The sequence below is a fragment of the Ceratotherium simum genome, chromosome 24 (assembly GCF_057802395.1).
Source record: "Ceratotherium simum simum isolate JZ-2026a chromosome 24, ASM5780239v1, whole genome shotgun sequence".
NCBI lineage: Eukaryota > Metazoa > Chordata > Mammalia > Perissodactyla > Rhinocerotidae > Ceratotherium > Ceratotherium simum.
Window position 1 is genome coordinate 11,305,487 of NC_141923.1, and position 14,075 is coordinate 11,319,561.

Sequence of the window (14,075 nt, forward strand, 5' to 3'; positions counted from 1 at the left end):
TAGGGCTCTGTTGTTAAGTATGATACATTTATAAATGTTATGTCTTCCTGATGTTTTGATCCTGTTATCATTACAAAATATCCCTCTTTGTCTCTAGTAACAGTCTTGTCTAAAGTCTATTTTGTCTGATATTAACACAGCAATGCCTGCTATGGTTACTGTTTGCATGTACATCTTTTCCCATCATTTTACTTTTTAACTTATTTGTATCTTTGACTCTAAGCTATGTCTTTTGTAGACAGCATGAAGATTGACAGCTTGACAATCTCTTCCATTTAAGGGCAGTATTTAGTCCATTCACATATAATGTATTTATTGGTATGTTTGGAATTATGTCTCCCATTTGGCTACCCTCATACTTTTTTTTTTTTTTTTTGCTTCTCTATTCTTCCTTCATTGCCTTCTTTTGGGTTAAATAAAAAATTTTAGTGTATCACTTTAACCCCCTGAGGATTTTTCTGTTTGTTTAGTAATTTGCCTGGACTGAGTCTATGAAACCTGTTTCCCCTGCAATTTATGGCCACTGATGTTTCTTCTTAGTTTTCCTTTTCTTTACTTTCTTTTTAAGCCTGCCTCCTAGAGGTCACCACATGTCTGTAGAGCTTATTGTTCAGCCAAATGTTGGTCAGAAATTGGCCTCAAATGCCTGGAGCCAATAAAGCTTCCCCTTTCTGCTGATGGATCTGTGTGCAGGCTGATGAGCCCATTCAAATCTGAGACTGTTCTCAAGTACCACCAAGTTTTATTTTCCACTTTTCTCTCTTGCCTCACAGTGGGCCAGGGAGGTGTGGGTAGCCTGGACCTGCTCTAGTCTGCTTTGTACATGTGCAGAGCCTCAATTCAACTTGGGATATGCAGAGAGCTCATCAAGTCCCCTCTAGCTATTACAACTGCTGGGACTCCCTGTTTAGTCCTCTGCTAGTGCCCTAGTCCATTTATTGCCCCAAACAGAAACACAAGCTAGCAGAGCCGCTGCCCCTGAACACACATACACTTTGCTTGTCACTGAGACCATCGCTTTAACTGACAATGCTCCCAGTCAAGTGAGTCTGCTCCTGAAGCAGATCCCTGCTCTGGTTAGACCACCCACCATCACAGCTGGGGTGGGATGGGGTGGAAGCATCCCCAGACAAGCATGCTACAAACTCAATCTAGTCTTACCAAAGTTCAGTACTTTTCATGAATGAATGCTTCTCTGTTTGTCCTAGGCCTTTGGTGGATTTCTAGAGCACTGAAGTGATGTTTCTGACTATTTTGGCCAGCTCCTTAGTTGCCGTTGGGGAGAAGATTTGTCAGTCACTTCACTCAATCATGCCAGAAGCGAATTCCTCCTAGACTTGGAATAACCCTGCACACACAAGCTTAACCCCCCTGCCCAGGCACCTCCACTTAGCCCCAGCATCCAGAACCCCCCCCCCCCACAGGCTTCCCTGAGGGTGCATAGACTACTGCCTATTTTTTAAGACGTAGATGAAAGGTGACACAGCCTCTCTCGATGTTCCAGATTACTAACTGTGCCCTTCTCCTTACTGGCAATGTGTACTTTTCTTGCATTAGTCAAAATGTACCCCAAAGTCTTTTTACATATTTGTTTTTCCCTGTAACCCAACAGCTGCGGTCAGGGGTTCTCCTCAAGGGTGAAGATCAGGCCTTAAACATCTTGTTCCCTCAGTACCTAGCCCAGAACATGGCTCTTAGTAGGCGCTAAGTAAGTGTTTGTTGAAATAATGCATGAGTAACTTAATGAATAACAGCACAAAGGGCACCACAATCCATTAATTTGTTCATTGTTTCGTTGGGAACTGATGCATGAGTAAAAAGATAACGTAAGAAATGATTCAGTTGTTGCTTGCTTTGGACAATATTTGAACACCATCTGTTGGCCAAGTTAATGTTAACTCAAGTTTATCCATTTCTTGACACCAGTGGCTGAATAAATAAGCCCCTGACAGATGCAAAGAACAGCAGCTGCAGAGGCAGCAGCAGGCTCCCCGGGAAGGTAAGTCACCTTTCTCCTCTTGGGGACAGTGTGGTTCCACAGGAGCAGGTGTTTTATTGCTCTTTTGCAGTGTTTCACTTGGTATCTGCCTTAGGGAAGATAACAGAAGATCCAGTGTCATACGTATTGTGCAAATTTTCTGGAATCTCCTCCATCCACTATTCTTCCCAACCCAGGACCCCTCCCACTCACTGCTCCCTCAACCACAATGCCCTTCTCTCCTCACCTCCCCTTCTCCCACTCAGATGAGGTGGATGGAGGAGGCAGTGAAGGAGGGGGCTGGGGGAATGATGAGGGTGGGGCAGTGGAAGATAGGGGCCATTGTGTGGGGTGGAGGGGACAATGAGGGAGCAGGGTGGGCTGCTCTGGGCCATGAGTCTGGTTTTCAGGAACCAGGGCATAATGGGGCTTCTCTGCTACCTGAAGAATTTACACTCCATCTCCTTGGAGCTCATGGGGATCCAGGAAGAGGAAAAGATGATTTACACTTTGGGGAACCCACTCTGGCTGCAGGATGGCTAGAAGGGTTGGTAGGGGGCAAGACTGATAGCTGAGAGATGCTATCTTAGTCAGCTCGGGCTGCCATAACAAAACACCATAGACTGGGTGGCTTAAACAACAGAAACTTATTTTCTCACCCCTCTGGAGGCTGGAAGTCTGAGATCAGGGTGCCAGCATGCTTGGGTTCTGGTGAGAGCCCTCTTCTTGGCTCGCAGATGACCATCTTCTCGCTGTGTCCTCACATGACCTCATCTTTGTGGGTATACATGCAGGGACAGAGGCAGGGGAGAGCCAATGCTCTGGTGTCCCTTCTTATATGGGCACTAATATATGGCCATAGATACGGGACCCTTGTGACCTCATCTAGTCCTAATCACTGCCCAAAGACGCTCCCTCCAAATACCATCACATTCAGGGTTAGGGCTTCAACATAGGAATTTTGAGGGACACAAACCTTTGGGCCATAACAGATGCTATTTCAGTGGCCATGACAAGGGATGCCAGTGGTGGCAGTGATGATGCAGAGAAGTGGACTCTGTGCCCAGAGCTGTGCTAGATATTATAGGAAACAAGGACGAGGAAGACATGGCCCTGTCCCAAAGAGGTTAAACTTGAACGCAAACTCAGATCATGGTTCACATCTTCTCCCTGCCCATGGGTGGTGCCATAAATCCCACCATTAGACCACCCTGCAGATTCAAGGCCTGACTTTTGGGCTCAGTCAATTATGGGGGGCACATTTGGGGACACAGAGGAGTTTTTACCTAGACAATGGGTCATGGGCAGTAGCTGTGAAGACTAGGAGGGTCTTAGTGAGGTGACCAGGATTTCCCAAGATGACCTTTGCCAGGCCCTTGGTTCAGCAGATGTCCAGGTCACCTGAGCACCACTTGGGCTTTATTTCAGAAATCGCACTGGCAGCTGTGAAGCCAGATCTGGCCTACATCTGGGCTTTCTGCTGCTAGCAAGTGCTTTTGACAAGATTGAATTTTTCATGGAAAAATCTGGACTTCCAGCTTCTTCAGAAACACAAAAGAATCTAGGACCACTGAGCCAGCACTCCCACGTGGTAATCACAGGTGGAGCTGGGTAGCACTGCCCCCCTTGGCCCAGGCACGACTCTCCATTTGCTGTAGTCCCCAGTGCTCCTCATTTCATTACACTAGCTTGACACGTGTGTATTTCTGGCCAGATCTCCATAGGCATTTGAATCTGCAATCCTTGCTTTACTCTCCTTGTGGTTCTTCCCTTTCCACACTTTTTAAGATTTTGTCATGCACCCTGTATAAAAAAAAGAAAGAAAAGCCAAAAAAAAAAAAAAAAAAAAACCAGTGTGGAGTGGTGTCGTAGAATGCCATAGCGACAAGGAGTTCTAGGGCCAGGATGGGGAAAGGGCTTGAACAAAGACCCACTTGCAGCTCAGGCCAGAGGCAGAACTGGATCCCTTGTCATCAGGTCACTTATCTTTAATTTGTCTGAAGTCTTGTTCCAAAATCCTTTAGCCTTTCCTCACTAGACTTAGCTAGCACCCTTCAATCAAGATCAATAGTGCCCCACCCAGGTAAACAGCACCCAGGTAATAAGGAGCCCCTTTTCAAACCCCTTGACATTTCAAACCCCTCATTCCATGGAATGGTCACCTACGTACCTCTTCCTTCCAATAATAGCTCTCTGGATTGTTGCAGAAATGTCCCACAGGAAAATGCACGTGGCTCTCTCTCTGGTCCTCATCCTCTGTGGCCTTTTTAATAGCATCTTCTGTGAAACACAACAAAACCCGAAACAGGATTCATCAAGGAAAATTTCACCTCTCTCCCAGAAGATAAGAATTGACCATGAGGCTTTTGCCTGCAAGTTGTTGGAGACTCTGTCATTTGAGCATCACAGAAAGAATTTCATCATCTCCCCTGAGAGCATCTCCACCACCTTGGCCATGATCTCCCTGGGGACCAGATCCACGACACTCTCCAACCTTGTTGTGGGCCTTGGATTTGACCTCAGACAAGTCAGAGTGTGGGACGTGCACCTGAGCTTCCAGAGGGTGGTCCAGACGCTGAACGAGCTGAATAGGGGCAGGCAACTGAAGCACAGGGACTTTCTCTTTATCGATAACAACAGAAGGATTAACCCAAAGTTTCTGCTGGAGACAGAGAGGTTATACGAAGTGGAAACCCAGTTGACAGACTTTCGACATAGAGACATAGCCAAGGAGCAAATAAACCAGTATGTGGCTCAAAGACTAAAGCACAGAATTGAGGAAATAGTCACCTCTTTGCATCCTCATACCTTCATCTTTCTCCTAAACTACATTTTCTTCAAAGGTAAGGTTTATTAAGTTCACTAATTCCCATTTTGGGTAACGCTTGCCCTCGTGTTTTCTAAAAGGTATAAGTCGGCAAAAATGCATTTTTTGTCATTATATCCCATTTTCCCATAGACCAGTGGATCCAAAACTTTATAGTTTTCTTTGATTTCGTTGTGTTGTCTAGCATCTTTTTTGCCTCCCAATCCTGTCAATCATATTGTTTGCCACCCTCAAGATATTTTTAAGTGAAATGCAGTGACTCTTGCTGGTAAAAAAAAGAAAAAAGATATCTTTTTACAGAGATGCGAGCAGCAGCTAATTCACCTGCTTTGTAAGTTCAGATTGGTGCAAGATGCGATTTTTTTCAAAGTTGTGTCCAGTGTTGAATTCACGGTCACACACCAGGGGTCTAAAATATCACCTTAAATTCCTGGTCACAGATCTTGACAATGTGAAATGTTTCTTCAGCTGGGTTCGAGGCTGCCACTTCCGGGCATCTATTTCAGACTCTTTTCCTCCACTCAGAGTTTCCAGTCTCTTTCCTCCATTGCCTCTCAGCCAATGGCCTCTTTTCCTACCTGAATGGGGACAAGAAAGTAACCAGACAGGATGCCCTTCAGAGGCCCAGCGCTGAGCTGCCCACGTCCACACACTCCTCCTCCCACTCTCCCCTCCTGTCACAGTGAGGGGATGCTTATTCCCTCCCCCTCCTCAAGGTGGGTCCCCTTCCGTCTTCCCTGCTCAAGGACTCCCCCACCTTCCTCTTACCTTATAGCTTATGCCTTTTTTGTCTTCTTTGCTGGTTTCTCCTTGGCTGACTTCCAAATGTTATCTCTCATCTCACCTGGGCTCATGACCTCAAACCCCACCTGCACTCTAACGATTCGCCAGTCGCTATATGCAGCCTGAACCATCTCTTCTGAGGTCCAGACTGTAATATTCATCTCTTACTGATATCTCTTTTTGGATGTTTCCCAGACCCTCAAATACGATCCCTCAAGCCCTGCACCCTCCCAACGCTGCAATTCTCCTCACATTCCTCCACGCCTCAGAGAATCGCAGTGCCATCCGCCCCCTGCTCCAGACCAAACCTCTCCCTCAGCCTCCATATCCAACCCCACAGCAAGGCCTACGGACGCTGCCTGAGACTTTTGTCTTGAATGTATTCGCTTCTCGCCATCTCTCCTACCATGTTCGTAGACCAGGCTACCACTATCTCTTGCCTAGATGACTTGCCCCACATGTCTAATTGCTCTGTTTCCATTCATGCCTCCCACCAATCCCTTCTCCATTGAAATCTTAAAACTTAAACCAGATCACATCGTGCCCCTGTCTAAAGCCCACCCATGGTTTCCCGTTGCACTCCGAATACAGCCCAGTGCTACCTGGCTGTGCGTGCTTTGAGTCCTGCTCATTCTTCCAGCATCACCCCATCTCTATTCCTCTTGCTCCTTATGCTTCGCCCACAATGACTTTCTCTTCTTCCTTAAACGCATCCCGCTCTTCCCTGTCTCAACCAGTGGTGTTCCTTCCTTTGGGTTGCTCTGCTTCCCATTCTCTGCCAGACGGAGCGTCCTCTTCTGTTAAGCCTCAGCCTAAATGCCACCTCCTCAAAGATGCCTTCCCTGGCCATCCAAAGTAAGTCCTTCCATGCTAGTGCTCAGCTCCTTACTTGCGTCTTTCATAGTGCTCATCATACTTTGTAATGATTTACATTGGTAGGTTGCTTTTCTCTCTGTATCCCCCCTTGAAAGTAAACTCCATGAGGACACAGACTTCCTCTGTTTGTTCATTGCTATAACCTCAGTACTTAGTACAGTACCTCTTAGGTGCTCAAGAAATTTTAAGCGTTAAATGAGTAAATGCATGGATCTCCTATCATGGCTTAAAGAGGGTTCCTACCAGGACTTGAAGATTGGCTGTCCGTTGCATGATAAGTGAGGGAAATTCCCCCAAAGCAATGCTTCCCAACACAGGACGCTTTCTCAGGCCACTGGGACCATCTGTTATTCATATTTGGACCCACAGTTCCAAACTATGTGCCTGGGATGCAGGGAGAACTCCACAAACGATCTTGGAGGAATGATTTCTCTGGATGCTCCAGGGGACTGGCCCTCACAATTCCCTCTGAAAGCTTTCCAAAAGCTTTATCCATACCACTCTTTCGAGGACAAGAAGTAAAGAGAACGGAATGGAGAGGACCATGAGCCTGGCTGTAGAATCAGAAGCAAGGCCCTGAAAACACTTGTAGGAATTTTCCAGACCAGACCAGATGGCCTTCACTCTGGGTGACAGATGCATCTTTTAAACTGGTGTTTACACTGAATCTTCTTTTAAATCCATTGGGGAAGTGCATTACTTAAAGTAGGATTCTACACAGGTGTGTATTTTTCTGATGAAAATTTTCCCTCCTTGAATAAGTTAAACAATTTTAAATAGATTTCTTTGCCATAGGGCTTCTTAGAACTCTAATACACCAAAATGCAGTGGGAATTTTCAAAGCAGGGGTGTTGAGGTCAGTTTCCCAAATCATTTGACAACAAAATCTTTTCTTGGTGTTATAGTTCCAGAGACAACTATTTTCAGTAATGTCTTCCAAGAAATAGATTTAAAGAAATCCTATGGTGAATATTTTTGAAAATCAGGCATTTGCCTTTCTTTTCTTTGCCTCAAGCTAGAATTTTATGTGTTCTAGAAGGTCAAAGTATTGCTGTAAAGAAACTGTTTCCTTCCCAAGCCCTTCACCTCTGGGGTCCCTGAATATGTGGGTGGAGATGCCTTTTTCACCAGGGGTCACTCTGACTTTTTCCTTCCCGACTCTCTTAGGTCTTTGGGAAGTAGCTTTTCCAACCAGATTCACACAGAAGGAGAACTTCTTTGTTGAGGAGAAAACCACGGTGCAGGTGGACATGATGAGGAAGACAGAACGAATGATTTATAACCGAGCAGAGAACCTGTTCGCTACAGTAGTTAAAATACCTTACACTGGAAATGTGTCCTTAGTTCTTGTGCTCCCAGATGCAGGACGATTTGACTTCGCTGTGAAAGAGCTGGCTGCTAGGCGAGCTAGACCTCTGCAATCCAGTGACACGAGGTACGCTGTTCTGGAGTGACATTCTAGATTCACATTGAATTTTTTCTGAGACTTCATTTCCTCTATGCAAAAGTCTTATTTGGGAGGAATTGAGCATCTAGTTATTTCCTAGCATATTTGTAGAAAAATGAAACAAATCAAACATGAAGAGTGGTGGCCTGGATTCCATTATCAGCCGGAATCCCCTTAAACTGTCTTAATCATGGTTCTTTTGGTTACAAGTACAGTATCAGAAACCCACTTCATACAAGCTCAAGGGGGTAAAGAAAGGGATTTATTGGAAAGATACATGGGTATTTCATGGAACCCAAGGGAACAAACACAGCCAGTTGTCATGAGGGATTGGAACAAGGGACGGCAACATCATCAGAAACTCCATCTTTCTTGGTATCCCTGGTCCTTGCTTCCAACCTCCATAGCTTAGCAAGCTAGCTTTCACCACTTTAGCACATGAGTCACTCACCCAACAAATATTTTCGGAGCGTCTATTCTATGCTGGACGCTGTTTGGTGCTGGGAATATAATGGTTAGCCAAATATCTCTCTGCCATCATGCAATTCTCAGTCTGGTGGGAGAGGCAGAAAGTCAACTAACAGACATATAATTTCAAGTTCAGTAAAAGCTATGGAGACAATAAGTCAGGTGATATAATAGAGAATTCAGTGGTGGAGTATCAATTAGGAATCTTAGTTAGAGGGATCTTTTTTTTTTTTTTTAATAATGTTGCATTCAATTGTGTAGCATGTAATTTTATTTATTTATTTGTTTTTCCCCCAAAGCCCCAGTAGATAGTTGTATGTCATAGCTGCACATCCTTCTAGTTGCTGTATGTGGGATGCAGCCTCAGCATGGCCGGAGAAGCAGTGCATCGGTGCGCGCCTGGGATCCAAACCCAGGCCGCCAGTAGCGGAGTGCACGTACTTAACCGCTAAGCCATGGGGCTGGCCTTAGAGGGATCTTAATTAGATGTGATGGTCAGGAAATGATCCTAAGGAGGTAAATTTCAAGCTGAAACCACCGTGGACAGACATGGCTCTCTTCCATTCGAGCAAATGCTCCACTCCAGACTAAATCTAACATCTTTCAGTTCCAATTATATATTCCGGGAAGAGAGGATTGGATCGACCCAGCTTAGGTATGGTATCCACCAAGATCCAATCAAATGTGGACAAATTACACAGCAAAAACATGATTTCCAATGGCCCACTGCTCTTGCCGGCGGGGGGGGGGGGGGGCGAGGGGGGAGGGGCGTCTCCAGGCAGTAAATGTGTAGATTGGGAAGAAATCTCCAAATAGTGTTTACTGCCTGCCTTGTAGCAGCACAAACTACTGCCCAGTCAACATGCACTGTGGTTGAGGGCCACAGCAGAGTGGATCTGCCATCTTCTGCTACTCATTCCTCCCACAATGTTGTTGGTTGGGAGACACCAGGGGAGGAACCCAACTGAATGGGTTGCTGGCCAATCAGAAGCTTAATACCGCACTGACACAGGCTAAAATGTATTGGTTTGCGAGCAATCGTAAATGTTGGGTGAGAGAGATGGCACTTTGCATTTTAAATCCCTGCTTATAAACGGAGGGTTGGTGGAACTCAGGGCTGTGTCCTCTGGTCTGACCTTCATCTTCTCTTGGATGGAGAGCCTATGAATGGAATAATTTGAATAGTAAGGTGTATTTTGAGCAAATGGTCTGTTTGAAAATTCGAAACTGCTGCTCATACCCCAGCGCCTTTAATCTCTCTCCAGCAAGCACCATCGGCAATGCTTTTCTTCTCCTTTCACTTGGGAGAGGCCTTTAAGCCTAAGCAAGATGCTTCCCCTGGAGCCTGGAAGAGGGACATAGTTCAGCTTCCTTGTGGTTCTCATTCTTAACAGATTGGTGCACTTAGTTCTGCCCAAATTCAAGATCTCCTCCAGGATAAACTTAAAAAGAGTGCTTCTCAAGATAGGCATCGAAGATATATTTTCTAGAAGAGCAAACTTCTCAGGCATCACAGAGGAGGTTTTCCCAACTACTTTTGAGGTGAGTGGGGCAATTTCCAGAGTCTCTGTTTTATCCACAACAGTCCTGACTGAAAAACAATTTATTTTTTAAAAACGGCAGTTATAACTCTTCTCTGCCTTAGTCCGTTGGCTTTTGGGGTTCTTTAGTCATTCATTCATTCAAAAGTAATTGCATCAAGCACTTCTGGAGGCACTTGGGAGACAGTTGTGAGCAAACCAGACAAATTCTTACTCTCAGAGACGTTTCCGTTCTCTTGACAAGGCAGACAATGAACATGCCAATAAACAGATATGCATTGTGTCAGCCAGTGATACATTCTGTGAGGAAAGGAAAGCAAAGAAACTGTGAACAGCACACTGGGCTGGAGCGGGCGGACTTGGATGGGCTGGCCAGGAAAAGCCTTAAGCTTGGTTGGCTGTTATGCAGAGGCCTGACTGAAGGGATGGAGAGAGCAAGGAAGCAAATATGTGGAGACACATGTTCCAGGCAAAGGGAAGATCAAGTGCGTGCCAAGGGGGATGTGAACTTGGCAATTTTGAGGAGCCCTGGGAAGGCCCTTGCAGCTAGAGCAGTGAGTGAGACAGAGAGAGGTAGGAGGTGAGGACAGCAAACAGGTGGGGCCAGGTTACGTAGGTCTCGCAGGTCCTGGACACGACTGGGGTCGGTTCTGACTGATACAGGAGACGACCGAGGCTGACATGAGCTGACGTATGTTTTACAAGAGACTACTTTTTGCAGCGTGGAGGAGAGGCCAAAGGCCCTGGATGAAGAGGGTGGACCAGTTAGGAAGCGTGACGGGTAACCCAGGTGAGAGGTGACGGAGATTTGACAGGGCCTTAGAGGGTGTGTCACCGGTGGTGAGGGGGCTCTGCGTGCCTTTTTGAAGACAGAGCTGGGGTGCAGGGAAGGAAGAGTCAGAGAAGAGGCTGGGTTTGTAGCTGGAGCCTGGTAAACGACAGAGCCAAGGCCTGAGATAAGAAAGACAGACGAGGAGTGTGTTTAGGTGGGCTCTGCCAAGCTCGAGATGCTTGTTAGACATCCAGATACCATGGAGCATTTACGGGATAACTTGACCTATCCCAGTGGGCACATGGGGCTGCCCTCTAATCCCTCCCCCAAGGTCACTAACTGGCTGACTACCACCCTGTAACACTTTGCCCAGAACATAAGTACCAATGTAACCTGTCATCATGGTACAGCACCTGAGAGATTACAAAGCGCTTTTTCATGGTTTCTCTCACCTTGGGGTAAGGGGCCTTGGGGGAGGGGCAGAGTCTGTTCTCTAATTGATAGATGAGGGAGCTGTCTCTCCCAGACATTGGATGGAGTTTCCTGGGTCAGGACCCTGCTGGGATGCACTTTTTTCAGGGGCCCAACAGGTGTACACCCTCTTCGTTGTGTTTGACTCCAACAGAATCCACTCAGCAACTGTGCGTTGAATGCTGGGTGTTGGTTGACTTTGAAAGAGGCTGAGCCCCTTACAGCAACACGAACAATGTTGCCACGGTCCCAGCAGGGCCTCCTGCAGATCACAGGGGCAGACATGGATCTTTTGGCTTCCACACGGAGGGAAAATTGTCCTTGCTTGGATGGAGACAAGAAAAACTAGCCACCTCCCTCCCTATCTTGCTTTTCACCACATCCTTCTTGAAAGTATTTGAAAGGACCATCCCTCAGTAATTCTATGGGAATTTTTTCTAAACCTTCAGACTACCCAGCACTCCTCTGAGTTCTATTCCCCTTTCCTCTCTTTTGAACACCCAAACTCCTGAACTGTCTACCCTGCATTGGGAGAGTCTGAACTCAGCAATTGCCAAAAGTAGCATCACCCCTCCCAGAGGCATCTGGCCTGCAGTGGCAGATCTGACTGCTGAGAGCCTGGGGTAGATTTTCGGGAGCGGGAGCCAGCTTTGCTCCACCCATCATCAGCCATGGAGGGATCTTGCCTCTCTGACCTCGGCCATGTTGGGCCGGCTGGGCACACTGCCCTGGCTTGTTCTTGGGCCAGCCCGGTGAGTTCACATGCAGAGCTGAGAGGATCCATTTCTCCCCAGGCCATTCACGAAGCCAGGTTGGAGGTGAACGAGAGAGGCCTGATCAAGGCCACAGCCGAGGACGTGAGCTTGAAGACAGCCCAGCACAATGTGCCTGCAGATGCCACGGTTGTGAAATTCGATAGGCCCTTCTTACTCTTTGTGGAGGATGAGTTGAATCAAAGACAGCTCTTTGTGGGCCAAGTCTTCAACCCCACAGCTTAGTAGAGAAGGGGCCTGAATCAACGGTTCAGGGCTTGGGGGCTGTCTGCCAGCTTCCTTTTGGGTGCCAAGCTGAAACATAGCTGCTCATGAGTAAAGTGAATAAAATTCACCGGTAATGAAGCAAGAGATATTCAGAAGTGTGGTCTGAGAAGGGAGTTGGGGTGGGTCACTGCTGGTCTTCTGTCCAGAAACAGGGTGGGATAAAAAGGGGTTGGGGGGCCTGCTGGGGACATTTGGCCAGTGTGTCTTCTGTCCTGGAGCAGGGTTGACATATGCAGGGAAGCAATTCTGCAAACAGGGTGTGGGAGGGCCATTTCAGTCTGTGGCTGTTACATCAATCTTGCCTCCTGCCCAGCTGGCAGTCAGAGCCTGAACCTGTCTCCTCATCTGTACAACAGGAACCATGATACCTCCCCCGGGCAGCCACGGGCAGAGGCAGAGTCCCACCACAGACAGGAGGGTACGAAGAGGAAGTGTCAGCATTCTCAGTGAGCATCCGTGTGTTCACCCAGCTCCAAGGGGAAATGGGATACCTAGGAAGGCAAATGGCCCCAAATATATTGGCAGCACCTTCTCTGTCCCAGACCCCGATCTCTTTTCATCCTTACAACAACCAATGAGGGAATCATTATTGCCCCCAACTGGATAGGAAATAAAACTGATGAGGAGGGAAGAGACAGGAGGATGGTCATGCATAGAAGGGGGTTTGTGTGTATGCATGTGTGTGTAGGGGAGGCTGGGACTTGGGTATCACCTGGCTGGCCATGACTTGCATTGGACACATGGGATCATGGAGTCTGCTGGCAGCCAGTCATTTGACAAGGGAGGTCAGACCCAGAGGCCATGGGCATAGCTGGCGAAGACATTCGCCAAACAGACTGACCCAAGAGTGACACCCAAGATGCTGGGCCTCGCTGGGGTAGGCTAGTTCAGTGTAGCAATCCAGAGAACACTAGGCCAGAGGTGAAATAAAACTACTCTGGTGGAGAGCCAAGGCTCAGTGCTGAGAACACAAGGCTGGGGATGAGACTGGAGGCCAAAGATGGGGCAGGAGGGACTGCTGAACCATGTAATGACGTGAACAAGCTGGAGCCTCCATTGGATCTAGGAGCCAGGAGCTGGATGAGAGAGGACAATGCCCCAAAAATCTCCCAAAGTCCAGTGTGGTGGCGTGTGTAGGACACAACACAAGTGTTTTCTTTTCTGGGGTGGATGTGACCCTGAAGGAATCTCATTTGTTACCCAAGGAGTCACTTCAAGGCTTGAATTTTCATTCATTTAACATGTTCAAATGCCCAAGAAAAGAGCTTGCCATTTATGTCACCACTTACTACTCAAGCTCCAAGAGAGGTAAAGCCTGGGAATGGGCCACAAGAGCAGCTTGGAGAAGGAGCTCAGCAAAGGAGCTTATTTGAGAGAAGAATAGTAAGGTGGATTGTTCCAGAAAATGTGGAGGAAGTGGTGTCAGCAGCATAACCAGATGGAGGAAGGTCTGGAGATCCATGCTTGTGCATGTTTCATATCTAAGCAGATCCGTGGAGAAAGCAGAGAGGGAAGGTGTTCATAGAGAATGTTGAAGGTCTCGTGTCTCCTATAGTAGAGGGTGTTCATGGAGGATAAGGAGGGTCTAGTATTTCTCTTGCTAAAGGGCACTCACAGATAATGTTCACTTCTAATGTCCCATATGCTGAAGGGTGTGCATAGAGGATGTTAGGGGCCAAGTGTCTTACATGCTAAAAGGAGGTGGGCAGTGATACATGCAACAAGAAGATTATCAGCACACGTAAGAAAAAGACTGAGAAGCAGTGGGCACCCAGGTCAATTCTGTAGACTTAGCAAAGCCCATTGCCCAAGCAGTGGTGGTGGGCTGTGCCATCTCACAAACTTCAGTGCCAGACCACGTGTTGCCTTCAC

At 47.1% G+C, this 14,075-nt stretch overlaps 1 protein-coding gene across 1 annotated transcript; it reads left to right on the forward strand.

The window, feature by feature from the left end:
- The first annotated feature begins 4,187 nt into the window (after positions 1-4,187).
- LOC101407428 (uteroferrin-associated basic protein 2-like) lies at positions 4,188-12,161 on the forward strand. The gene is made up of 4 exons (XM_004434369.3): positions 4,188-4,821; positions 7,632-7,899; positions 9,774-9,921; positions 11,958-12,161. The coding sequence occupies exons 1-4, from the start codon at positions 4,188-4,190 to the stop codon at positions 12,159-12,161; spliced, it is 1,254 nt and encodes a 417-aa protein (XP_004434426.1).
- Positions 12,162-14,075: the final 1,914 nt, after the last annotated feature.